Source organism: Manis pentadactyla, chromosome 4 (genome assembly GCF_030020395.1).
Source record: "Manis pentadactyla isolate mManPen7 chromosome 4, mManPen7.hap1, whole genome shotgun sequence".
NCBI lineage: Eukaryota > Metazoa > Chordata > Mammalia > Pholidota > Manidae > Manis > Manis pentadactyla.
In genome coordinates this window covers 138,304,840-138,331,661 of record NC_080022.1, presented here as the reverse complement: position 1 = coordinate 138,331,661, position 26,822 = coordinate 138,304,840, and the positions used below count along the sequence as shown (strand labels likewise).

The 26,822-nt window shown below is 56.1% G+C and overlaps 1 protein-coding gene across 4 annotated transcripts in view; it reads left to right on the top strand.

Moving 5' to 3' along the window:
* Positions 1-26,822, top strand: part of SPNS2 (SPNS lysolipid transporter 2, sphingosine-1-phosphate) — a 34,610-nt gene that overhangs the window by 6,000 nt on the left and 1,788 nt on the right. Inside the window, exons 2-12 of one of the 4 annotated variants that reach the window (XR_005026908.2) lie at positions 7,695-7,760; positions 16,514-16,650; positions 20,525-20,676; positions 20,878-20,944; positions 22,261-22,403; positions 22,704-22,856; positions 22,980-23,169; positions 23,514-23,579; positions 25,511-25,609; positions 25,697-25,860; positions 26,219-26,379. Coding sequence is in view for 1 of the 4 variants with exons in the window: in XM_036896122.2 (XP_036752017.2) it covers positions 7,695-7,760; positions 16,514-16,650; positions 20,525-20,676; positions 20,878-20,944; positions 22,261-22,403; positions 22,704-22,856; positions 22,980-23,169; positions 23,514-23,579; positions 25,511-25,609; positions 25,697-25,860; positions 26,333-26,375 (1,280 nt within the window). In the remaining 3 variants the exon portion in view is untranslated. Of the gene's footprint in view, positions 1-7,694; positions 7,761-16,513; positions 16,651-20,524; positions 20,677-20,877; positions 20,945-22,260; positions 22,404-22,703; positions 22,857-22,979; positions 23,170-23,513; positions 23,580-25,510; positions 25,610-25,696; positions 25,861-26,218; positions 26,433-26,822 lie in introns of all 4 variants that reach the window. The other 3 variants (XR_005026909.2, XM_036896122.2, XR_008997191.1) reach the window with 3 other exon arrangements.

The following is a 26,822-nucleotide window of genomic DNA, read 5'->3' as shown; positions in this document are numbered from 1 at the left end:
CCAGGGCACACAGTGAGCTACAGGCCTCGCATCTCCAGAGAGGAAACTGGGGAAGCCGTCAGAGCAGTCCCTGTCTGCCCAGTGCTCAGCCCTGACAGTGGGGCCTCCTCACCCCCACACTGGGCATCATGGCTTCTCTATATTCAGGAGGGCGCTGTGGCAGCTCAGCCTGGTCTTCTGCAGATAGGACGCTCGGGGTGAAAGGGCTGGCCCCAGGTCATGCAGTGAGGCCTTGGGAAGCAGAACGCGGGTCTGCTCTGGGCCTGGCCCTCTCCTGGGAGCTGGGAGGTTGGTGAAGAGAGTCCTAGTGGAGCTACAACCATGGGCAGCAGCATTTACACTGAGCAAGAAGCAAGCAAGAATACTGCCAGGGATGGGTCCCAGCCCCCAAACATCCCTCCCACCCCCTGCAGTTCTTGGCCACCATGGTGAGGGGCTCCTGCCTGCCACCTAGTAGTTCCATGAAGTCCTCATAGTTCCTTCAGTGTCAAGCATGGATTTGGCAAATGGGGTCTCAGGAAGCAAGGAGTGATTAGGCTTTGTAAACTGTAAAGGGCTGTGTCTGGGGACGGGTGGTGGGTCTTGGTCACACACTGTGTCTAGCACCTACGTGAGGGCAGTGGTGTGGATATTGAGAGGGAGGTGGTTGTAGCCCCCTTTCCTGGGGTTTGCTGGTATGAGGTGGGAATGCTTCCTCTTGCCTGGTTCTGCGGCCTCTGTCCCATTCACCTACCAGGTCTCAATTTTCCATCTGAGAGGTGGAATCAGGAATTGCTCGCATCCTCTGCCCCTGCAGCAGCACCTGGGGACAAGGCTGACAGCTTGCGGGCTTGAGCTGTGCTGTCCTGAGGTCTCTTATCTCCCCACCCCACTGTCCTCCTCCCATACTCCAGCCCCATCCTAGGTCTGTGGGTCATGATAAGGCTGTGGTCACCTTGTCCCAGCCCTTGGTGGTCTTAGGAGTTCCTGAGTCAGAACAAGGCCCAGGAGGCTGAACTGGGAAAGGAATGTCTGCTCAAAGCCCCCAGATTGCTAAGGCCATGTCTGGTTCCAGGAAAGCTGGCCCCAAATGACAGACTAGAACCACGGGACAGCAGCCAGGCAGCCTGTCCTGCCCACTCTGGGCATGGAGACTTGGTGGGAAGAAGGGAGGGCCCTCTGGGGCTGGCCGGGTCTGTAGGCAGGGCTCTTAGGGAGGGAGGGGTGTTATGGACTCCAGCCACAGTACCCTTTAGGGGTACAAGTTTGGAATCTAGGTTCTTCAGGGAGGGATTGGGGCCTGACTGAGGGCCTGAGGCTCTGGGGCTGGGGTCCTTATCCTTATGATCCCTGAAGAGATGACCACCGAGCTGTCCTGACCTTAATGACCCAGATCATGGGGTGACAAGGGGTAGAAGGGTTGGCATATGTAGAACAAGAGTGCTTGTGATTTTTGGATGGACCCAGAAGGGATGTAGGGGTATCCTGGGTCACTCTTAAATGGGTAACATGAGGCTTAGTGCTGGGGACTTCAGGTGCTCCTGAAGGTCACTTGGCTTGTTCCTGGGGACTGGGGGCAAGGTCTCACCCCATGGAAGCTCTGCGGCAGGGACAAGTGTGTATGCTTGAAAGCCTGGCCCCCTAGCCCAGGGATTGTCTTGGCCAGTCCCCTTACGCTGAGGAGGCGGGTGCTGCTGGGGCCAACTGTGGTCTCCCAGCTTTAGCCACCCAGAGCCAGGTCAGCAGAGCCAGGCCCTCAGGCCCTATAATTACAGGGGTGGGAGCTGCAGTCGAGTGTTGGAGCAGCGATGAGGCCTCCACGGAAGACCAGGGTCCCTCTGAGGGGGACCAGCCAATGGCAGTCATGGTCCATCTCTTCAGATCCCCAGGCCCTCTCTTCCCCGCCGTCTTCCCCCATTTTGCAGAAAAGAACACTGAGTGGGGAGTTCCCATCATTCTCTGGTCATGGCTGGGGCTCTTGCCCCATGATCTGTGATAACACGTATAACATTTATTGACTACTACATGCCAGGCACAGTTCTAAGCATTTTAATAGACTAACCCATTTAAATCTCACAACAACCTTGTAAAGCAGGTCTTCAAATTAAGCCATATTACAGAGGAGGAAATTGACACAGAGAGGTTAAGTAACTGCCTGAGGTCACAGAGCAGGGGAGGTAGAGAAGCCAGGATTTGAACCCGGCTGGTCTGGCTCTGGAGCATGTGACCTTGGGAGTTCAGCTAAGTTGTCTGCTGCTCTGAGAGAGGCAGGGTGAATGTGGAGCCATGATGACTGTGCTTAGTGGAGTGAACCTGAGCACCAGGTGGCCTGCCTTGGCTGACTAACCAGGAAGAGGCCCTAGGATCACGTTGTTTCAACCTTTCATCAGAGGTTGGTCTGAGCTGTGCTACCAAGATCACTATGGATTTCCTGTTATGACTTGGCCTTTTTGAGGACTCCATGATATCAGCAGAATGGGGTCTGGGCCAATCTGGGGGCTACTGAGGGACTAGACATGATGGGGGATCACTCTATCTGTGACCAGCCAGTGGGGTGGGTCAGGCCAGAATCCATCCAGCTCTGGGATTGCCCTCAAGGTTACAGGCACCTCTTCAGCAAGAGTCACAGTGGGAGGAGTTGTGCGGGGGGCACCCTGGTAGATATGACCTTGGATGTGGGCCCTGGACGAGGTGGATCTTAGCAGGTGGAGACAGACACCCCCGCTGGAAGATGTCATGGCTGCAGTCAGGGCTTGGAGACCTGCAGGCTATGTGTGATGTGTGAGTCACAGGGGCTTCAGACCAGCTAGGCCAGCGGTTTCCAATCACCTGGGCAGTGTGTTAATAGATTCCTGGGTCTCGCCTCTGGACAGGGTGATTGTGCAAGTCTGGATCGTGGAGGTCTCAAATGCTAGTAGTCTGGGCTTAATTTGGGTGGCAATAGGGAGCCACTAAGCATTACTGGGCAGCCACATTTGATGAGCTAATATGGGTAACACTCTAAGAAAAGTGTCTGGTATGTAGTAAGCACTCAATACTTGTTGTTGGTAGTAGTATTACTGAACCAGGGACCTGGGCCAGTGGATTTTGAAGAATGCATGGGTGACTCTGAGCCCTAGCCAGAACTGACAACCTCTGGGCTATGGTATTAGCTCCTGAGTCCAGAAACTAGCCTGTGGTCTCTGAAGCCCCAGGACTTAGCAGATTGCTAAGTGCTTGTGAGATCAGGCTGCAGGAGAGATGCTGGCTGGCCTGGGAGAGTCTGGTGGGTGGAGGAGAGAAAGAATCCTTGGGGCCCATACACAGGGCTGAGGGAGGCAGGGAGGTGTCATGGCTGACCCTGGGGTATCTGGCCTGGGTAGTGCCACGGTGGTGCTCAGGGAATGGGGACCAGATGGTGAAATTAGAGTCTGAGTGGCTGGAATATTGAGGGTTTCAGAGGGTCTGTGGTGTCAGGCCACCAGGGTATACTGGTTTCAGGGGCGTGATGGAGGTGAGGACATTGAGGTGGGCAGGGGAGAGAACTCCTTTAAGAATTCCAGCTGTGAAGAGGGGAGGGAGAAGTAGCTGGCAGAGGGGACAAGTTAGGATTGTTCACCACTAGGATGAGTACATCAGTGGGCTGATGTGCAGGAGACAGAAGTGAAGGAGACGCTGAGAGCACATGCTCAAGCCAGGGGCTGACCCAGGCAAGATCCCTGGGAGGTGGGAGGGACAGTTGGCTTTAGAGGAGAGGCAAGACCCTTGGGGGCTTGGAAGGGGTGTGACTGGGGTGGATGGATGAGAAAATTCAGATGCTCTTGTCCCAGAAAGCTCTTTTGACCCTGGGAGGAGGGGCACAGGGCAATTCTGGATGTGGATTTGGGGTGACTACCTGGAGAGGCCTGGATTGGGAGCTGTGGCCATGGGGTGCTGGGACCTGACTGTGGGGTGGGACCCCACCTTGCATGACCCCAGTTGATGGGGCTGGTAGAATGGGTTGGCCTGAGCTGTAGGAGGCTGCTCCTGGGCATGAGGCCCATCCTGTGACCCACCAAACCTCAGCCTCCAGGAAAGAGGCTAAAAATAAGCCTGTGGTGAAGAAGGGAGGGTGTGTGTGGGCCCAAGCCAGGCTGGAGCCCAAAGGAAACTCTGAGATGACCAGCCGAGCTGCTGTGACACACGCTTCCCATGCCAGTGGCCAGCGGTATCTCACCCGCCTGTGGTCATAGCCCCTTTGAGGCCTGTAGAAAGGAAAATAACCCAGAAAGGCACAGGCAGGGCCTGACCTAGGGCTGTATGGCCTGCATGAGGCCCTGATCCCTGGGAAGCTTCTCTCTCACCTTCTTCTTGGAGCTCAGGCCTTGGACCCAAGGCTGGGCCTCAGGGTGCCAGGGTGGGGCATCTGAATCTTCCTGTGTCTTGGGGTCTAGAATGCCCATGGGTTCCCAGGGACCTGGATGCCCATCTGGATGTGGGAAAATGTTGCTCCTTCTTACCACAAGCTCTGTGCAATAGAGGAGGTCAGGAGAGGCTTCCTGGAGGCAGAGGCAAATGCTGGGCCTTAAGTCATGGGAAGGGAGCATGTCCGTCCAGCTGGCCGGCTAGGATGTGCCTTGGGGAGGAAGCAAGTGTGTTTTGATTTGCTATGGACATGTACCATCTTCATCATGACCATTTTGATACGGTTTTCCTCCCAGAAAGGGAGCCTACAGTGACTGTAAGTAGATCTATGCCCTCCTTTTGGCTGGATGGTACCCACTGTGCAAGGGCCCAGGGGCAGTTCTACCCTCTGAATGCCTTCCAACCCCACCCATTCTTGCCCAGTACCTAAACTGTGACAGTTCCTATCCTGTGTTCGGCATCTGGGTTCTGGTAGGGGATGAGGTGAACACTTGCCCATCTGTCTCTGCAGCCACTCCACAGTCACTGTGAGCTGGCCGGGTGCGGGGCCCTGGGCTGGGGGACCGGAGCGAGCCATGCAGAGGCAGTGTGGCAGAAGAACAAGCTTTGGTTTTTGCCAGTAGAACTGGTTTCATGTTTTGCCTCTGATACCTTACATGCTATGTGATAAGTGCTCCACTCCTCTGTACCTTGGTCTCCTTGTGTAAATGCGGGTGGTAATCATAGATATCAGCATAGGTAGCAGGGCTAGAAAAACCATCTTTAGAGCTTCACATAGTTCCCGGAACACAGCAGGGAACAGTAACTAGCGGCACTCAGCTACCAGCCACAGTGGTCCAAGGAGCTTATATCCATGTTCCTTTGTGTCTTCCCTGTAGAACTCACTAATCCTAGTGTGACAAGTACTAAAACCAGGATGGACAGGGGAGGGGGGCAACCTACTTATTGAGGGTAGTGGAACATGGAGAAATCAGGGAAGACTTCTGAACTAGTCTTGAAGGAGTGGCAGGAATTAGCACAGCCAACAAAGTTGTGCCAGGGTAGAAGAGGCAGTTGAAGGCCCATGAGTGGTTTGGGGTGGCTGGAGTGTGGGGTTGAGGGTGGTGTCCAGAGAAGTGGGGCTGGAGGGCGGGGTTGGCAGAGCTGCACCTGCAGCTCTGTGGCCTGGTGAACAGCCTGTGTCCTTCCCTGAGCACGTGGGAGCCACAGGTGATGGCGACTATGTGAGAGAGAGGAGTGATACATCGGGAGGGGAGCAGAGGCCGTGGCTCCGGAGTGTGAATGGGCCATGGGGCTGGGAGGTGAGTGTGAGTGGCTCCCTAAGGTCAGGTCCAGCTGTGCCACTGCAGGCCTCAATAGAACTCTGGGCCTCTGAGGCCAGGTTGGGACACCTCGGAGGTCCCACTTGGTGTCCCTGCCAACCACAGGCCCTGGACGGACCCCTGGCTTCTGTCTTCAAGACCAGGCCACAGCCCGCCTTGGTGATTAAGTCATTAACTGGGCCTCACACAGCCTCTTCATTACGGGTAATTATGATAAATCCACACTGGGCATTAACAAGGAGGAGGCCAGCTTCTCTTGGCTGTCAGGCTGCGAGGACACCAGCCGGGTCTGACCCCGATTCCAGGGCATCGTTCATCACATCCCAGCCCTGGGTGGCAGGAGGGACAGGGACACTCCACTCTCCCACTCCTGTGCCCCCTGCTGCCACATGGGACCCTTATACAGTGCTTGGAGATTCCATTCTTGCTCACTTTCCTGTTTTATGACTCTGAGGCTGTGCTTAATCTCCTGCCTCAGTTTCCTCGTCTGTCCACTGGGGTAGTGGTACCAGCTTCATAGGGTTGTGAGGATTAAACTAGTAAAACATGGAAGCCTCCATAATGCAAACCAGTATCCTTTTTTTTTTTTATTATTAAGATATCACTGATATACACTCTTAGGAGGGTTTCACATGAAAAACACTGTGGTCACTACAAATTCACCCATATTATCATCCCCCCCCACACCCCACTGCAGTCACTGTCCATCAGCATAGTAAGATGCCGCAGAGTCACTACTTGTCTTCTCTGTGCTATGCTGTCTTCCCTGTGACCCCTGCCCACACTATGTGTGCCAATCATAATGCCCCTCAATCTCCTTCTCCCTCCCTCCCCACCCAGCCTCCTTTGGTAACATTAATCCCTGCTTGGAGTCTGTGAGTTTGCTGCTGGCAAACCAGTATCTCTTAAGTGCTGACAGCCTCCCCCTCCTCCTCGTCATCATGAAGAGCTCTGGGGGGCCGCCCCAATGACAGGGTCTGGTCCCTCCTCTGTCCCCTGCAGGGGCGCTCCTAGGTAGGCCTTGTCTCCCCCTGCTGTCTTCCCTATATCCCTTCTCAGTGTAGATGTGCGGAGGTGGCATGGCTCCAGCCCTTGGGCAGCCTCTGCTGTTCTCAGAGATAAGGGAGGCAGGGCCCTGGGTGTTGCAGGGGCCTGCGGGGTTGGGGGTTGTGCTTATTTAGGAGCCCTGGTTGCATGTTACGGAAGCTGAGAGGGAGGTCTCTGGCCTCCTGTACAGCTGTGGCTCTGTCTGTCCACAGCTGTTGGTGGTTTCCACTTGCCTCCACCTTGACCTGCAGATTCCCACTGGGACAGCAGAGGTGGCTGGGACTTGAGAGAAAGGCAGGCACAGCCTCAAGGGGTCCCCTTCCCCAAAGAAAGCAGCCCAGAGCTCTGCTGGCTTCCCTCTGCGTCTTGGCCCCTGCACTGGGAAATGCTGGGTGGCAGGTGGGTGTGTACTGGTTAGAATCCTGAGGACAGTTGGGTGAGTGTGTGAGTGTGTTTGCATGTTTGCACATGTATTTGTGCACACGTGCAGGTGAGCAGGTGTGAGCATTGCCTGCAGGCCCCCTCTGCCCTCTCCTTGGCCAGAGGGCTTCCCTTGCAGCTTTCAGTGGCTGTCCATCTGCTCTCTGGGCTGTAGGCTTTGTTGTCTCCCTGGAGGGCAGGACCCTTGTCTATTCCTCAGGTCCCAGCACCCAGCCTGGGGCTGGGCCACAGCGGGGCAAGAGGCCCAGGCTGACAGGCTGGCCGTGTGTGCCTTGGGCCCCTGCAGTGGCTGAGTGAGGGGGTGGGGTCCTATCCCCAGGGTGAGCATGGGAGACCACGGGGTCAAGATGGAAGCTTGGCCTCCCAGGCCCTCAGTGGCCTGGCTAAATGGGCAGGGTAGAGTTCTGTAGAGGGGCCAGGCCAGGCCCTGCAAGGTGGAAAGAGGGCTGGGCTGATGTAGATGGGGTGGGGAACGGGGTCACCAAGGCATCGGACGTAAGCACCTCTGTCTTCCCCTCCCAGGCGTCCTTCTGGACATCCAGCAGCACTTTGGGGTCAAGGACCGAGGCGCCGGCTTGCTGCAGTCAGGTGAGGCACACCCCCTGCCAGGTCTTCGCATCTCGGGCTGTACTCTATGGAATGATCATGGGCTTTGTGCCCAGATCCCACTGCTGCCACTCACTGAAGGCACTGCTTACTGCTTCTCAGAAACCTCTGCCTTTCTTCTTGTAAAACAATACAAGTAACAGCTGCCCTGAGGGGCTGTCCACGAGTGGAGGCCGAGGGCCCCAGGTCCTTGGGGGTCACCCTTCTCTTGGGTCCTGGGGCCCAGGAATCCAGGTCCCATCCTGAGGCTGCTGAGGGGAGATTCTTAGGTCAGTAGGTTGGGCAGTGTCAATAGAGCCTGGGTGACCCTTGTTTCCATATCCTCCCCCCCCAATTCCTTCTGTCACCATCAACCTATGTGTCATCTCGTAGATGTCAAAGCAGGAAATACCCTTTGGTCTGGCAGGTGCCTGAGAACCTGGGTCCTGAGCTAGTGCTGGGCCTGAGGTTCCCCCTGAGGCCCCAGCCTTCTGACCAGGAGGGAGGCAGGGCCTGAGCCCCTGTGGGTTGGCAGGTCATTAAGCAGTTAGCCCATCTATATGCCCCTCCCTCCGGGGTCCATGTCTCCCTTGTCCCTGCCCTACCCACTTCATGGCCCTGTTGGACCTCGACTCCCTGGCTCCCTGGCCCTCCCACTGGCTGTGCCCAAGCCAGCCGTGCCCTCAGCAGGACCCTCAGACCTGGGCAGAGACTCAGAGCCAGTGCTGCATCCCAGGGCTGGTCCTGCCTCAGCCCCAACCTTGCTGTGTGGCCAGGCTGGGTTCCTTTGGCCCCAGAGTCCGTCTGGCTGTGAGACCTAGTCAGATGTGTGGAAGGAAGTCCATGGTCTGCAGTCTAGCCTAAGAACCCCTTCCCCTGCTTGCACTGTCCAGGGAAGGGGGGATGGGGCTGGAATGAGCTGGCTCTGTCCAGGAACCTGCCTGACCTGTCTAGGTGGCATTCCAGTATGCACTTTGCCAGACCTCCACAGCCCCTGTGAGCTCACAGAATGCCGCAGCCACTCAGCGTGGCCGCCTGTGCTCATTTCTCGGATAGGGTCTTTGGGGCTCAGAGAGAGCAGGTGTGGTAAGTCCACAGGCTCAGCCCCAGAAAGGGGGAATTGACTGAGCTAGGGCCGGGGCAGGGCGGTGGGGCCCAGCACCTCCTGAGGGTAGCCAGGTCCCTGCCCCTGGGGACATTACCTCTGCCTGGGGTCTGAGCCCTGGCTGCTCCTCCCTTGGCCAGCCTCTCTGGTGGGGCCACAGCAAGTCAGGCTGTCGGGGGCCTGGGGCAGGTACCTCCAGCCTCCTGGGCTCTGCACACCAGTGGCCAGCAGTTAGAGTCCAGAAGAGAGAGTTCAAACAAGGTGGGAGTGTGGGAGGGACTGGCCTGGTGATGAAAGGGCAGCAGAGAGTGTAGCTGCCTAACCCCCCACCCCCACCCCGCTCTGTGGCGGCTGAGTCACTGAGAATGAGACCAGCCTCATTCTCGCCTGGTCTTGGCCTTGCTGACAGATGTGGAGCAAGGCTCTCCCCCAGCCTCCTGCATTCAGCCCTCACTGAGCGAGGTCGGGGTGAGTGCAGTTGCCCAGGCAGAGGAAGAGGACGGGAGAGCTGGGAGGCTCCCAGTCTTGCCACAGGTATACCCAGGCAGCCTTCAGGGCTAAGAGAGAGAAGGCATGGTCATCCCCACTATCCCTGGCAGCCTGGCTGGAGGTGGGCAGATCACCCACAGGCGTCCTCTGGTTTGGTTCTTCCTCCTATCAGCTCCCTTTGTCAGCTTCACTTTCAGGATGAAGGGACAGAGGTTAGAGGAGGGGAAACGACTTGCTTAAGGTCTCATGGTGAGAGAGTAGCAGGCCTGGAACTGGGACTCTGCCTATGCAGTCCTCTTGGCTTGGACAGGGGGCACAGATGGCCACTGGATTGGTGAGGCTTGTCCCATACGTTTGAGAGTCTGGCTTTCTCAGCATGTTCTCAGCGTGGGGGGTGCCTCTGGGCCATGTTGAGTTCCCAGCACTCTCAGAGACCCTCTAGTCCTTACCCCATGGCCCTCACCCTGCCACCTACCCCTGGCACAGCTGGCATAGCTCCCCAGAGTATCCTCACCTGTTTGGCCATCTGAGCCAAGAAGGCAGGTGAGCTAGACCAGGATGCGTTTCAGTGGGCAAACCAGGCAAGTCACCTAATTGGCCTGGGCCTCCGGGCTTGTCTCTTCCCCAAACCCCGATAAGGTCAGAGCCAGGGGGAGGGTGCCATCCAGGTGTTGGTGCTTGCCCAGATCAAAGGGCCAGGGCTGAGAGCTGGGTTCTTTCCTTGCTTATTTATGAGCACCAGGGGCTGCTCGGCCAGGAGAAGGGTGGGGTGGCTGAGGGTTAGGCCTAGGCCTGTCCCTTCTATTTCCCCTTGGGACCCGAGCATAAGAGTTGGCTTGGGAAGAACCTACTTTTGGCAGCCCCCTTGCAGATTGTGGCCAGCTCAGAGCTGGCCCCCAAGTCTCCTGTAGCAGCCATACCTCAGCCTCTGTGAAGCCCACAGCAGAATTATTGGTCTTAAGTCTTGATGGTTTGGGAAATCAGGAGCCCCCACAGCCTACACCTAAAGGTCCAGATGCTGCTGAATCTGCGCTGGGCAGGCCCTGTGCTGGGCCTTGGACTCTCCCTGTACGCAGGTAGATTCCTTCTATCAATGGGAACAGAAAATGTATCCAGTCACCATCCAGCATAGGGGGTAGTGGGGAGCCTGTGGGGTATGGCAGCGAATGTGCACCCAGCTCTGCCTGGTGGCAGGCAGAGAGAACTTCCCTGAGGAGGAGACATTTGAGTGGGGCTTTGAAGGATGTGTTCAAGTTTGTTCAAGGGAAAGGACTTCCAGTTTTTCAAATTGAGTAGATGTCAGAAGCTTTCCTTCTTCCTCCAAGCTGGATAAAATATGCCAAGAAAGTATTTAAATGACAGAGCTGAGCTTGAAAGCTGAAGCTAGCAGGGAAATTTCCAGGAGCCAGCAGCAAAGAATTGAATCCAAAAACAGGACTGGGGGCTGGTATTGAAGCCAAGTGATGCAGAGTGTCTGGGGACCAGTATGTGTCTTAGAAGCTTGTTACAGTATTTTTAATGTAAACATTCCTGTGATGAAAACATTCTGAATATGCATAAAAAGTAGAATAGTACAAGGAATCTCCAAATAGCCGCTACCCCAGATTCATGAAAGTATCACCAGTCTGGCCCAGTTTCTAGGCTCCAGAAAGGATTTCTTTCCTCTGAGGATTGGGCAGTACAGGTTTGGTTTCAGGGTTGCATGGGTAACTCAGTTTCCACCCAGAGCCCAGGGCAAGCTCCCTGATTTCAAACTGTGCCCTCAGGCTAACGGTCAGTTTTCCATCCATGAAAGGCTTTGGCTTTATGCAGAGAGCCTCTGCTCCGTACGGGCCTTGGACTTTTACCCCCTTCCCCATGTAGGCCTTATGTTTCCAGGGACTCTAGCAGAGGTAAATCAAAAACTGTCTTGGGGCAGTAGGGAGCCAGAGAAGTTTTCAGAGCAGAGCAGGTCCCTGTAGGATGTGTGCTTCAGGAGGTTCACTCTGGCTGAGTGTGGGAACAGATGAGAATGGATGGCAGAGGAGCTGAAGGCAGCACTGTGCTGGGGTTCAGGAAGTGCCAGGATGGGGGAAGAGGGTGGGGGAGAGTGGGTTCAGAGGAAGGGCCAGCTCAGACCGAAACCAGACAGCACCTCTGCTTTGCAGCGCAGTCTCCTGGCCTTGCTTCCCTCCCTACTTCGGCCAGCCTAGCAACATCCTCCCACTTTGGCAAAGACCTGCTTTCTGAAGGCACAGCTGCAGCTCCTGTGGCTATCTCCCCGGGCCCTCCTGTCCAGAGGGAGGCCCAGGAACCTCTCTCCCTGAGGTCTGGGGGCCCACCCAGGGCTTATATCCTGAGCTGGGTATGAAGGGGGGTGGTTCCCATTCTCCTTGCAGGAAGTCTGAGTGTGGTGGACCTTCAGGCACCATCAGGGCCAGGTGGTCCTGGGTCCTTGCCATTGTCTTGGCCGGCCTGGGCTTCCATCCTCACATCCTGTGGGCAGGGAGGGTACTCAGGCAGAGCCTGACCCCTGCCCATCCCACGGGCCTGCCTGAGCAGCCTGGCTGCCCACAGGATGTGGAACATGGCAAGTCGTCTCTAAATAACAAGCCGGCCGGATCTGGACTTTGTAAAAATAGCTTTGGTTCATTCAGCCCTGGCCAAGGTGGGGGCTGGACATGGGCTCCAAGGCCACAGTGTGGGAGCTCAGGACTCCCCCAGCTCAGACCTCACCTGGTTCTGTTCCAGGACCACTTTCTGGGGTCAAACAGGGCCACGTGTGCACTTAGGGTGGCTCAGCAGCCCATGGGCAGGGGGCCTGGGGCTGCCTGCCCGGACACAGAGCCCTTCTTGGGGGTTGTTCTGAGCATCTGGGTGCTGGCCGCTTTGTGGGCCCATAGGGGAAAAGGCCTTCAGCCGGTGTGCTGAGCTCTGGGCCTGTCCTGAGAGGTGATGGATGTTGTCCAAGCCCTGTCTTGCTGATGACCCCTCACCTGCCCCATGAGGAGGGGACATTGCCCATCCTACAGAGGACGGGTGAGGCTCAGGCCCAGGCTCTCCTGGTGAGCCAGGGACTCTGACTCCTCCTGCCCCGCTGTCTGTGGCCCTGCCCCCCTCTGCCCTGGCTCTGGGCCGGAGGCTCCATTGTCCCAGACCTGTGGGCTCAGCACACGTGAGCTGAGTGAGGGCTTCCCTCTACACCCACCACAGGATGTCCTCATGTGGGAACTGCTGGGAAAGCCACCCCGTGGAGTTCGGGGTGGGGCGGCCAGGCTGCCCAGAAAGCTCTCTTCAAACAAACACCACAGGGTTGAGCCCGGGAAGCTTCTAGCTTGGCTGGTCTTTATTTTCAGCAGAGATGCCTGCTGGCCAGATAAGCCCCGTCCAGGACAAAGTTGCCATGTCCAGGCCTCTGACTGTGCTGTTCCTTCTTCCAGGAACATTTTACCTCCCTTCCCTACCCTTATTGTGCTCAGGTCCCTCGTGGGCTGTGACATCCCTGACAGTGTCCTCTCTCATCTGCCTAGAGCAGAGGGGAGCGCTGCAAAGATGGATGGCATCTCCCTCCTGACCTGGACTTCCTGTCCCCATGGGGAAGCTCTGAGGGACAAGGGAGGCCAGGGTCAGAAGGGTCACTGTGTCATCTTGGGCAAGTTCCTCCGCCTCTCATGGCCCCTTCTATGAAATGGGACAGACATGGTGAAGCTCGGGTTGGTGCTTGGTGACCTTCAGCTGGTTGGGACCGGCGTGGGGTGGGGACAGGGATGCCTGCTCTGACAGGAGCCCTGGGGACCTGTGCCCACCCAGAGGAGCGAGTGGGAAGCCAGGTGTGAAACAGCCAGGAGGGGCTGCCTTCCTGATCTGCTTCGTTCAGGCAGTGGGGGACGGCCCGGGTTTGGCCAAGGCCTGGCTCACCTCCTTTGGTCCTTCAGCGGGGGCTTTTCTAGTGCACTCCCTTACAGGGAGAGAGCAGAACATGCTGTGGTTCTCTGCCCTCTAAATGCCCAAACCTGGTCTGGTATTTAGGGCCCAGTCTCCCTCGGCCTCCTCAGTAGCCTTCCCATGCTGCAGTCTGACTCGTCTCCTCGCTGTCCCCAGCACACCCTGAACTTCCTCTGACCTTGGGGTCATCAGCTGGACCTTCCCCCTTCCCAGCCTGGGCAGCCTGTAGTGTGATTTAGAGCAAGGACTCTCAGGTCAGACAAACTGGGGCTTAAATTCCAGCTTAGCCACACACTAGCTATGTGATGTCACTCCTTTTAGTCTCTGTTGTCTCCTCTGTCAGACAGAAAATAGTAAGAGTCCAATGAGAACCTGTGCATCTGTCCAGGAAACATCCTTGCCTATAATAAGTGTTCCATTTATAATAACGGAGGTTATTATTAACAGTAAGCATTATGCCTCCTCAGCCATTATGCAGCATTGTTAAGATTTGTAATTTGTAGTTTAGTATATATTCTTGACTTTAAGTATTATTATCATGGTAAACTCCTATACATCCTTCAATGCCCAGCTCTGACATCACAACCACCATGAAATCTCCCTTCATGATCCTGGCAGGAGTTTGTCTTCTTTGCTGGTTCCCTGGCATTTTAGCCATTTAAACTGAGCCATCTGTGAATGGGGTCTGCTCCCTGGCCAAACAGGGGCAACTCTTACTCTGATTCTTTCTGCCCACTCCCCACCTAGCACAGATAGGCACAGAGGGGAAAGTTCTACCTCCTCACCCTAAAATATAAGACGAAAATCTTTTTTCCATCCCTATCCTGGTCTGATCTCAGGCAGGTCCTGGGAGGCAGGCCCAGGAGGAAAAATTCTTTTTCTAGATATGAGGAAATAATTTCTGCTTTGACTAATCTAAACAAGGGCTAGTGTTGACTGAGGCTGGCCCACTCTGAGCAGGGCGTGGCACTAAGCACCTTAACGGCGTTATCTCATCCAGCACTCAGAGCCACTGGGGAGTTGCTATATTTATCTTCCTTTTGCAGATGAGGAAGTTGGCATGCTGGAGCTGGCTTAGAATGGCTCATGAGAGTCAATTGTTAAATTTTCAGGAATTGTGTGAGCTGGTTGTTAAACACAACCGTGATTAAAAACTAAATGATGTAAACTGACAGTTAAACAACTTACATTAAAAACAAAGGTAATACTCAAAATTCATCACTCCCCAATTATTTTACTGCATTTTACTATTATCTATGTTCTTAAGGTTATTTCTGTCTGTTGTATCTGTATGGCAGAAATACTGTAGATGCAGCTAGTGTGTGACTGCATGTTTCTTCCCCACTCTGTCAGTGACATCATGTTGGTAGTTTGAAATCAGCTGCTCATTTCAATGGTGGGAGTATTTACACCATGAAAATTGGCAAACACTATACATCAGGGCGCCCCCTTCCCCACACTGCTTTTTCAGCGAGCCAGTTGTTAAATATTTATCAGTACACTGCTGAATTGAGGCACACAGAGACTGTGACCTGTTCAAGGTCACCCAGCTTGGAGGAAATAGGGCAGTGTGTGTCCCAGGTGCCCAAATTTCTGCACCTCTATGCCGATTGCATCTGAGGTTCCAGTCATGCAGAGGTGGGCCCCCACATCCCTACATGCTCCCCGGCCTGCTCACTAGGGTAAGAGAGAAGCTGTCACACTCCTCTAGCCCAAACCTCTCCCTTTGTTTGCCTCCTTCCCTCCTTCCTTCTTCTCCCTCTCTCTCTCCTTCTAGTCCCACCTCCTGGGAGAATCAGGTCTGTGAGAGAGCAGCCAGCCCACATGCACATTTGGCTTGGGTCAGAGGCCGGCCAACTAGCCACCTTGTCTGCCCACCCCCGGCCTTTGTCTGGCCATCTGCCTGTCAGCTGTGGGAGGAGTGGGGCTGTCTCACTGCGTGACCGAGTGCCTTCCCTGCCTCGCTGGGCCTCTTTGTCCCACCTGGGACCTCCAAGGCCCCTCCCATTGCTGGCAGTGGCATCCCCACAGAGTCCTCCAAGGCTCTGCTGCTGTCTTGTTCTAGAAGAACAAAATCAGGTCATATCACTGCTCTGCTCAGCATCCCCCAGTGCTTTGCTTTCTCACTTGGAGAAGCCTGTGTCATCACATGGGCCACAAGGCCCTACCTCATCTGGCTCCATCTCTCTGCTCCAGCCCCTCTGGCCTCTTTGCCATTCCTCAAATCTGCTAAACACACTCCTGCCCCAGGGCCTTTGCACTTGCTGTTCTTGCCCCAATATTTGCATGATTTGTTTCCTTACTTCCTCCAGGTCTTTGCTGAAATGCTATCCTCTCTCACCCTTCTATTTAAAATTAGAACATCTGTTCTCTCTCTCTCAGACACACATTTCCTTTCTCATTTCTGCCCTCTTACTCTCCTTAGAACCTGTCACCCTCTGACATACTGTATTTTTTATTTTATTGTCTGTTTCTCTTTAGTAGAATGAAAGCTCCAGTAGGGCAGGGATTTTTGTCTGGTTTGTTGAGTGGATGAGCAGGTGGGTAAATGGATGAATGAACGACAATGTTTCCAAATGTTGAGAAATCCTTGGCAGCCTTCTGGGAGTGTGGGTGGCTGTGTGACCTGGCAGGTGTGAGACCTTGAGTTCCAAACCCGGTTCTGCCCTCGTTTACTGTGTGACCTTGGGTAGGTCCCTTCCCCTATCTGAACCTCTTTTCCAAGTTTTATAAGGAGAGCAGTGTGGCAGAGTATAAGAAACACTGGCTCTGGAGTCAGACAGACAAGGGATCAAATCCCCTGGCGATATTTACTGCTAGGGGGCCTCAGACAAGTCGCACCTTCTCCCTGAGTTTGTCTCTCCTCCGTGAGGCAGGGTGGGGCTGGAAGGACACAGAGATGCTGGTGATGAGCCCATGGCACCACTCCTGGCACATAGAAACTGTCCAGTGAATGCATCTTTACTGTTTTGAAAGTGCCCAGAGGGCTTGCCCGAAAGGGGACCAACTGTGAACTGGGCCGAAGAGGATGGAGACAGAGACTTGCCCTAACCCAGAGGGCCTGTCCTGCTCTCCCTGGGCCCAGGCCTGGCGAGGTTGCCCTCTCTGGGCTGCCTCCTTTGTCCCTGGCCCAGGCTGGGCTTTGTCTCCCAGTGCCTGGCTGCAAGCTGGGGCGGCGTGGTGGGGGGCTCAGCCACAGGGACCTGTGCCGCCCCGCAGCTCTCCTCTCCCTGCACAGTGTTCATCTGCAGCTTCATGGTGGCTGCCCCCATCTTTGGCTACCTGGGTGACCGCTTCAACAGGAAAGTGATCCTCAGCTGCGGCATCTTCTTCTGGTCGGCGGTCACGTTCTCCAGCTCCTTCATCCCCCAGCAGGTGAGGCCTGTCTGGGCTTCCTCCCAGCGTCCCTGCACGGCCCATCCATGTGTCTGAGTCCCTGTGGTGGGTGGCTAGTCTGACTGACCTGTCCCAGTCCAGACTGAAGGTTGTGGCCCCTGTGCTCGAACCCCAGACAGTGACTTCCGGTGTAGGTGACAGCCCTGCAGAGAGAGCCTTCCCATGCTGGCCAGAACCAAGGAGCTTGCAGCTCTGTGTGCCATCCTCTTTCTGAGCTGCCTCTGATTTGGGGAAGATGCAAGGAACAGGGGGAACTAGTCTGGCCTTTGGTTCAAGTCCTGGCTCTGCCATCATCTTGCTGTGTGACCCTCAGTGCATCACTATCCCTCTCTGGGCCTCACACAGTTTGCTGTTGGTCCAATGACCCGCTAACTCCTTGGGTCAAAGTCCTAGGGAAGCAAACATCACTTCAACATAGGGAAGATATTTCTTACTAGGCTCCCACAGTTCTGGGTTTGAGTGTCTTAACTCTTGTTGCCTTGAGATCTGGAGAAACTGAGTTAACCTCTCTGAGCCTCAGTTTCTTCATCTTTAAAATGGGGATAATACTCCTTAGCTTGAAGGTTTATTGTGAGAAATAACTGAGCTAATGAGTGCCCAGACCCTGGGACATGGTAGGTGTTCAAGAGATCATTATTTCTATTCTTTCTTCCAAAAAGAAGATATGTTGCTTTGAGATGCAGTGGAGTTCCCATCATTGAGGGTGTTCAAGTGTGGGAGAAGGATGATCACATGATGGCTACTGTTGAGGGAGATAGAGGATGAAGGGGAGGAAACCAGGATCTCTATTCAAGGAACTTTCAGCCTGGGGGACAAAGGAGGAGACCCCAGTCCTGTCCCCGGGAATAGCCAGACTGGGGTGGAAAGATGTGACAGCAGCTGTTATGTTCAGAGTCCTTAAGACGTGCCAAGTGCTAAGAGTCATCACTGAAGAGAGAGCAGTGTCTGGAATCCATGGAGTCGGAGAAGGATGCCTGGACAGGTGGCATTTGAGCTGGGCAGGCAGGACAGGACAATTAGGCCTTTTAGTGAAGACAGCATGTGCAGAGGAAGCAAGTCCAGGAATACAGAAATGGTGGAGTGTGTTGAGAGCTCGAGGAGGCAGGGACCGGGTCCTGGAGAGCCTCGGATACCAAGTCAGAGGACCTGGGCTTCCTCCCACGTTCTCTGCAGTGCTGGGCCCTGCAGACGTCTGAAGAAGGGCACTGGCGAGTCAGATTTACATGGATAGAGTGGGTGTTTGAGGCGAGGGCAGAGAGAATTAGCAGGTTTTCGGGGCACAGCTTTACTTTACAGAGGAGGGTCAGGCCCAGGTAAGTTCCAGGCGTGGAGTGTCAGGTAGAGCCTGATGGTCACAGTCAAAAATGGGGCCTGGACCAGAAGCTTTTAGGGCCTTTCTGGGCCTTGTCCTGCCCCTGGCCAGGCTCCTGGCCTTCTGACTTCTGGGGCTACTTCTGGGATTGACCAGTGAGGCCAGTACCATGATGCCAGTGCTGAGCCCTGCTGGGCGTGTGGATGGGAGGGAGGGTTGCAGAGGCAGAGAAAAACAGATCACCCCAGTTAATCTATAAATTCATTGCACTCACAATATGAGTCCCACGGGGGTTTTTGGTGGACCTTGGCAATGTGATTCTGAAGTTAATTTGGCAGAGAAAATGCCCAGGAACAGCCAAGAACATTGTGAAAAATAACAGTGAAAGGGGTTGGTCCTACTGGTTATCACAGTACAGCTGTTCTAACTACAACAGCAGAGACAGAGACAAACAAAGCAGAAACACACTGTCCTCCTACCTATAGGAATTGAGTGTAGAATGAAAGTTGCATCTCAAATGGCTCTGAGAGAATGGACTATCCATCTGGACGGAAACTAAAGTTTGGTCTGTATTTCAAACATACCTCCGAATAAATTCCAGACAGGTGAAAGTAAAGTAAAATGCCAACTATACAAATCTAGAGCTATAAATCAGCAAGAAAAAGACAAATAACCCAGTAGGAAAATCAGCCAAGGGTAATGACAAGCCATTCCAGGAGAAGATACCTAAATGGGCAATAGATGCAGGAAAAGATGGTACTCTCTCTCCAGTAATCAGGGAAATGCAAATTAAAACAACAATGAGGTAACATTTCACACTCATCAGATTGGCAGCAATTAAAAAGGCTGACAATACCAAGTGTTATTAAAGCTGCTGGTGGGAGTGTAAATTGATAGAGCCTCTTTGGAGAGCAAAATGGAAGGATTGCCTAAAAATCTAGCTGTGGGCATCCCACGGCTCTGCCTTCTGCTTTGAGGTATATTCCCGAGAGAAACTCCAGCACGTGGACACGAAGTGACCCATATGCAAGGATGTTTGTTGCCATCTCATAATAGAAAAAAAAAAAAGGAAGCAGTCTGAACGAACATGACTGGGGGATGCCCACATATAGTGGGGCAGGTTCATACAGTACGACCCTTGACAGTGAAAGAGAGAAGTAGATCTATACTCACTAGTGTAAATGGGTTTCCAAAAGGTAAGAATAGGGGAAAAGCAAGTTGCAGGACAAGATACACAGGATGTTCCCTTTTCTTGTTCATTGTTTAAAAGCACACGGGAGACATTAAGTGTTGTTCATTGGTACAGATACGTGTAAGCAAAGGTGCGGATTCATAACAAAAACAATACAGCGGGTTCCTGGGGGAGTCCACAGGATGCCTCGCCAAAGAGGTCTTTCTGCTTGCTCTCGGACTGAAGAGATTGAGGAAATCCCACCTATTCTCTTTCTCTTTCAAACATAACAAACATAAAATATTAGAATATTATTATCATTTTGAGTTGGAGTAGGCCTTGCTGAGCAGGATGTAAAATCCAGAAGCCATTAAAAGAGAATCAACAGATCAGACAGCATCAAACCTAACAATGCAAAATAAAGTCTCTGTAGGGCGAAATTCCCCACAAACCGAGTGGGAAGGAAGATGATGGAAATTATTTGCAGCATAGCTAATAAAGGATCAATACCCATGATATATAAAAAGCTAATAGAAATCAATACAAGAATGACAGCCCAATAGAGAAATAGGCCAAGGCTGTGGGCAGGCAATTCCAGGAAAAGCAGCAGAGGCACGGAGCTAGGGGAAGAAGGAGATGGAGAGAGTGACGGTCGGCACAGAGGTGGATGGGCCAGTCCAGGGACACGAGGGATTGCAGTAAAGAGATGGGCCGATGGAGAGAGGGAAATAGCAACTGGAGGCGGGCCGGATGGGTGGCCAGGGTGGGGCCGGGGAAAGATGACCAGGCCAGGTTCTCAGGCCCTGGGCAGCTGGGGGGCACAGAGGGCTGGGTCCACATCAAAGGGGCAATACCATTGACAGCTGGCATGGCCCCACCCTTCCCAGTTTGGCTGGGCTTTGCTTTTTGATGTGTGTGAAGGGGAGGGGCACTGAGCCTACTAGGCTGCCCTGCCTAGTCCCCACTTACACTGGGTCTTTAGAGCTGCCAGGATCAGCCCAGCTGCACTGTCTGGGGTGGGACACAGAGCTGGGGGTGACTTAAGGCTCCCAAGGTGTGGCCAGAACCCAAGTGGGGGAGGCAGTAGAGACAGGCTTATACCCCCCATGCCTAAAGGAACAGAAGGAGTCTGTCTGGGTCATACAGCTCTCAACCGGTGAAAGTCCACTCCCATTCCAGCACTGTGTGCAGTTGGACCTGCTATACAAGCAGGGGAAACTGAGGCCCAGACTGGCCTGGGGGTGTACTCATTGCTGAGAGAGTGGTTGGGCTCCTGGACCCTGAAGGGGGTGGGGAGCACAGTGGAGACCAAGGATGAGCAGGCAGAGGAGCAGGATGGTCCCCCAGCATTCTCTGCCCTTCCCCCACAGCACTTCTGGCTACTGGTCCTGTCTCGGGGACTGGTGGGCATCGGGGAGGCCAGCTACTCCACCATTGCGCCCACCATCATAGGCGACCTCTTTACCAAGAACACGCGCACGCTCATGCTGTCTGTCTTCTACTTTGCCATCCCACTGGGCAGGTGAGGATCCAGGCAAGGTCCGCTCAGACTTGTGACCACTTCCTCCCTGAGGTTCCATGTGACCTCAACATGCCAGCGGTCAGCCTTGGAGAGATGCTGGCTGGCTGGGTGGGTGGGCGGGTGGCAGGGTGGCCTGCCTTGTAGGTTAGAGAGCAGGTCGCAGCCCCAGCCCATCCCTGCCTGACTGTATCTTGTTTGCAGTGGCCTGGGGTACATCACTGGCTCCAGCGTGAAGCAGGCAGCTGGAGACTGGCACTGGGCCTTGCGGGTAAGGATACCCCCAGACCAGCCCTTGCCTAGAGCTACCCAGAGATTCAAGGGCAGTGCCCAAGTCAGGACACAGGCATCGGCCTCCAGCCTCCTCCCTCGAGGGCCTGGCCTCCTCTAGGTTAGTCCACAGTGGGGTGTTGGGGAGCCCAGATGTGAGGGGAGCCAGGCTCAGTCCTGCCACCCTCAGGGTTCCCCAGTCGAGAGGACAAAGACCTCTCCCACCATTTCAGGATATTCCAGGACCACGATGGCACTTCCTGCCTTGAGTATTGGCACTGCGTTAGGGTAAGGCTGAGACAAGACCTCTGTGGGCCCCTGGGGTCTGGAGCCACTTCCTGCCCCAAGGAGGGATTTGGGGCAAGCCTGCCAAGGCCCCAGGACAGTGCAATCAGAGGAAACAGAGACCCCCAGTCTGGCGGAGGAGCGGAAGCTTAAGACAAAGTGTTTTTTCCTCAAAAGCAGGAAGGAAGCAGCCTCCGTGGAATTTCTTGATGGGGGCAAGAGGAGAGGAAGTCCCCAGCCCGTGGCTGCCAGGCCTGGTGGGGGTGGGGACATTTTCCTGTTCTCATGGGCTGCTGGGATAGCTGGGATCTTGGAATCGAGGCTGCCAAGATGTCCCCCTCCCATCTGGAGAGCAGCCTGGGGCCTGGGAGATTCTGATCTTGAACACTGGGCTGGACACAGGGAAGACTGAAGGGGCCCTGAGCCTCTGTTCTCCTGGGGCGCACATGGCCTCCTCCCAAATGATAACCTACTTGATCTAGTACTGAAGCATCATGCCCAGCCAGTCCCTTCCCAGGGCCCCCCAGTGGAGGAGTCAGCCTGAGGACCCCCCCAGGCTCAGGTGGCCAGGGCTGGCTGGCTTCTGGCTCCCTGTCCCCAGTCGGCATCCATATGTCTGCCCATCTACTTGTCTTCCTTTCTTTCCTTCCCTCATCCATTCACCTTCCTGCTTTTCCATCCATCCATCATCCATCCATCATCCATCCATCCCATCCAACCATCCATCCATCCATCCATCCATTCTGTCCATCTTTCCACCTCTCCAGCCATCTGTCCTCCCTCCACCATCTGTCTACCCATTCCTCCCTTCTTCTTTTAGTGCCCCTCCCTTCCTGCCCCTGGTCTGGGCAGTTCGTCTTGAGCCCCCACGCCCTTTGGCTGACCTCATCCCCAGTAGCTTTGCTCAGCATCCTGGTCAGGAAGCCTGGCAGATCTGGAGAAGGACCCCAGAGCCTGTGCTCTACTCCCGATGAAGCAGAGACAAGCCAGCTGAGCCCTGGTGTCCTCACTCAGTGCTTCCTGCCCTGCCAGGTGTCCCCCATCATGGGCATTGTCACAGGAACGCTCATCCTCTACCTGGTCCCTGTCACCAAGAGGGGCCCTGCCGACCAGCTTGGGGGGCAGTTCAAGGCACGGACCTCATGGCTCCGAGACATGAAGGCCCTGATCCGCAAGTGAGTGCTGCTGGGAGGGGTCTGGTGGAAGAGGGAGGGGCGCCCAGATGTGATGACCCTCCCCACAGGGTGGCCCTCCATCACGTTCCCTGTCGTTTCTGCTGCCCGTGGTCCTGGGAGTGACATTTTGGCCACTAGTGTCTATTATTCCTGCAGCCTGAGGACCCAGGCTGGAGCCCACAGGGGAAACATTAGAGGCCTTCCGGCTGGTGGGAAGGTGTGAGGGAGAAGAGGCTGCCTCCTGGGCCAGCTGCGGGCATCCGGGCCCTGCTCAGTGTTGCTGCGCTTGCCTCTCCTCAGCCGCAGCTATGTCTTCTCCTCCCTGGCCACGTCGGCTGTGTCCTTCGCCACAGGGGCCCTGGGGATGTGGATCCCGCTCTACCTGTACCGCGCCCAAGTTGTGCAGAAGACAGCAGAGACGTGCAGCAGCCCACCCTGTGGGGCCAAGGACAGGTGGGGCCGGGCCGGAGGCTGGCAGGTAGTGGGGTGGTGGGGGTCGCTGGGTAGGAGCACCTGCCCCTCTGCCCCAGCCTTGCCCGCCACCAACCTGGGCCCCACTGTGCTCTGTCCCCACAGCCTCATCTTTGGGGCCATCACCTGCTTTACTGGCTTTCTGGGTGTAGTCACCGGGGCAGGAGCCACACGCTGGTGCCGCCTGCGGACGCAGCGGGCCGACCCGCTGGTGTGCGCCGTGGGCATGCTGGGCTCTGCCATCTTCATCTGCCTCATCTTTGTGGCCGCCAAGAGCAGCATCGTGGGGGCCTATGTGAGTGCGGGGATAGGGGGAGGGCTAGGTCTGGGACAGGAAATGTAGTTTGTGGGGGGCCTCCCTCCCCATGAGGAGGCGCCTGTCCTCTGCCTGCCTGCCTCTGCTCTGTCCAGGGCTCTGGGTGCCTTTCAGGGCTGTGGGTATGGCCTGAAGTCTGCAGATAGTCTGTAGATACTCCACAGATTCCTCCTGAGCCTGACTGACCGCCAGGAGATGCAGGCCCCAGGGAGGAGTAGGAGGCCTCAGGCTGCTCGCTGCCAGCAGCCTGGGTGCAGAGAGCAGCCTGGCCATGGATGGTGGGTGCAGGGCCCACTTATGGTTGCTTGGGTCTTTCCGTGCAGATCTGCATCTTTGTTGGGGAGACGCTGCTCTTTTCTAACTGGGCCATCACCGCGGATATCCTCATGGTGAGGCAGGCCAAGGTTACCTGGTGCTGACCCAGGCCTCTTGACTTTTCGGGGCTGTTGGGGAGGGTGGGTGTGGGGTGGGAGAACTGGTAGGGCTTGTGGGGTTGGGTGGAAAGGTGGGCACACTGGGAAAGTGAACGTGGAGGCAGAGAGGGGATCAGAGATTTTGTAGTCTGCATGTAGCCTGAAATAAGAGGGTTAAGCAAGCTGAAGGGACAGAAATGGGCCTGGGTGGGGAGAAGGATGTCTGGAGGCTTGGGTCTGTGGTTGGGAGGCTGGCAGTGTCAGGCTGGCACCGAGGTGGTGCCTGCCAGTGCTCCTCCCCCAGGGTTAAGCTCCTTGGGCTCTGCCCTCTCAGCCCGGCCCGGGGCCCGGGCGCGCCTGCCCGACGGCCTGTGGTTGGGGCCGGGTGGACAGAGCCTGTCTTGACAGGGCCAACAATGGGTTCCAGACCAGCCAGCTGGGGACAAAGGGCTGTCTGAGCAGTAGGGTCTGTGTCCCTGGGCGGGGACGGGGGCAGCCTGGGCGGAACCTGGAGGGGGCTGTGCCCTGGTGACTCACAGCAGTCTTAGGGATGGTAGGGGAAGTGTGAGGGGGGCGGGGTGACACCAGGTCCTGTCCTTAGGGATCCTCCAAATCCAGGAGAGGACTGGGAGAAGGGAGCCCAGGGAACAGGAGGAGGTGGGGAGAGTGTCCAAGGGCAGGCCCTGGGGGCAGAGGGAGGAAGTGTTCCCCCTGAGTCAACCCTCAGGGCACTTGGTGTTTGGTGCCACAATATGGGACAGCCCAGGAGATCTGAGTGTCGGGGCCCCTGCCAGCTCCCCTCCTCCAGGAAGCCTGCGTTACCCACCAGAGCTTCCCTGCAAATCTGCCTCACTGGGGGCTGTCTCTCTCCCCTCCCCAGTCCGTGGGGGTGGGGTGGGGGGAGGTCCGACTCAGCTCTGTGCCTCAGCATGGAGCCAAGTGGGGTGGCAGGGCTGGGCAGGGTCACCATGCTGAGGGGAGGGAGGAGTCTGTCTGAATCAAGGCAGGACTCCATCCCTGCTTCTGCTCCCAAGGGGCAGCCCCAGCTGCTGACAGGGTTTAGGTCCCAGGGAAATCATGTCCCATTTTATTAAGTGTCACAGCCATTTAACTAATTATTCCTGGAAATGGGGCCATGCAGTCCCAGAGGATCCAGGTCTCCCCCTATCCTGTTCTGTAATGGGGTGCCCAGTGGGCACTGGCTGCTCTCACACACTCTCCGCGAAGGCTGGTGCTCTGACAAGATGAGGGAGCCGGAGCTCAGAGACCGGGGCTGCCAAGGGGCACCCGCTGAGCTGTCTGCTGCCTGTTCTGCTGCGTCTCTGCTGACCTTGGCTGCCCAGCTTTGGAGCTGCAGCTCCTGTGGGTCAGGGCCTGCTTGGTCTGATGGGGCTTCCTGGGGCCCAGCGGCTCCCGGCATTGGGTGCTGAGGTGCCCATAGGTAAAAGTGGACGTTACTCCAGGAAGGGTCCTGCACCCTGCCATCTCCCACCCCAGGCCAACCTAGGCATTGACAGGTCCTTGTGGAAGTGGAACCAGGGTGGGTCTTTAGCCTATTGGGAGGTGAAGGCAAGAGGCTGAGAGGCCAGAGTTCTGGTCCCAGCACTGCCTGACTCCACGTGCCTGATCTGTGTGCCTCTGGGCCTGTTTCCTGTGACCATGGTTCTTGGCTCCCCACCAAGAGCCAAGTGCAGAATCTAAAGTAGCCTAGTCTCATGAGCTGGAGGAGAACCAAGGGCCCAGCTGCAGGAGAGGGCGGGGAGGAGGCGTGTGCCCAGGTATCAAGTCACTAGGGCAGCGCTGGGTCTGAGGCTGCAGGGGCTTCTGAAGTGCCACGACCCCAGGGATGAGGCCATGATGCGCTGGCTCCTCTGGCTTCGGCTTCTGACTGGCCGCCTCTCCCGCAGTACGTGGTCATCCCCACGAGGCGGGCCACCGCTGTGGCCCTGCAGAGCTTCACCTCACACCTGCTGGGGGACGCCGGAAGCCCCTACCTCATCGGCTTCGTGAGTGCTTCAGGGTCTGAAGGCCCAGGCGGGTGGTGGGCCTCGAGAGGTGGGCCTGCGCTGAGGTGCACTCCCCAACCCTCACAGATCTCCGACTTGATCCGCCAGAGCACCAAGGACTCCCCGCTCTGGGAGTTCCTGAGTCTGGGCTACGCCCTCATGCTCTGCCCCTTCATCGTGGTCCTGGGGGGCATGTTCTTCCTCGCCACCGCTCTCTTCTTCCTCAGCGACCGCGCCAAGGCTGAGCAGCAGTGAGTGGGGATGGGGCGGGCCTGCGCCTGGGCTGCCACAGGCCCCCGGGGTGGTTGGAGGGTGCTGAGGTGCAGGGGGGGTTCCCCGGCCGATGGGGTCCTGGGCCCAGCCTCCCCGGCGTCCTCCTGCCCCCGCCACACACCCAGCGTCGGTGTGGGCGCTGCGGGAGGCCACGCGGCCCGAGCTCTTCCTGGTGGTTCTACATGGGGTCTGTTCCTCTGGGATTAATGGTTTTCAGAGCTGGGAACCCCCTCTCCTTCCTGTTCCTCTCGTTTTCTGACTTTTCTCCTCTTCTTTACTCCTCTCTCTCTCCTCTCCCACCCCTGGGCTCTCCCACCTTCCCCTGGGCCTGACGAGGTCCCTGCCCAGCGCGTCCGGCCAGCCGGCCCCCGCGATACGATGTGCCAGAGCAGTGCCCGGGCCAGGCCCCCGCTGATCCACCACCTTGACCCCTGCCCGTCTCTCCCCCAGGGTGAACCAGCTGGTCATGCCGCCCGCATCTGTGAAAATCTGAGGCAGTGAGTGCAGGCCAGGGGTCCTGGTGGGCTCCGTGGGGCACAGACAGGACGGGGTGTGGGCGAGGGAGCACTCTGGGCAGCACTTTGCCCAGTGATAGGGAATGCCCTGGAAGCAGCAGCTCCGAGTCACCTCCTGCCTGAGCACATCCCAGCAGCCCTGGTTTTGGTCCTCTTCCTCCTGAAATGTTGCCCGAATTGATGGGTGGACCCATGGGAGGAGGGCAGGCTCCCTCTTCCAGTAAATCAGCTCCTCTTCCTTTCTCAGAAGGTCCAGGGGCATAGGTCAGGGCTGGGCCTGGCCAGGAACTCCCTGCTGTTCTGGATTGTCCTCTGGAATCCTCCTTAGAGGTGCCAGGGTTCGACTCCTACTTTGACCTTCCTCTGGGCCTGGCGTCTGGCGTCTGCAGCTTCCCAGCAGTGAGAGACCCAAGGTCGCCATCCCA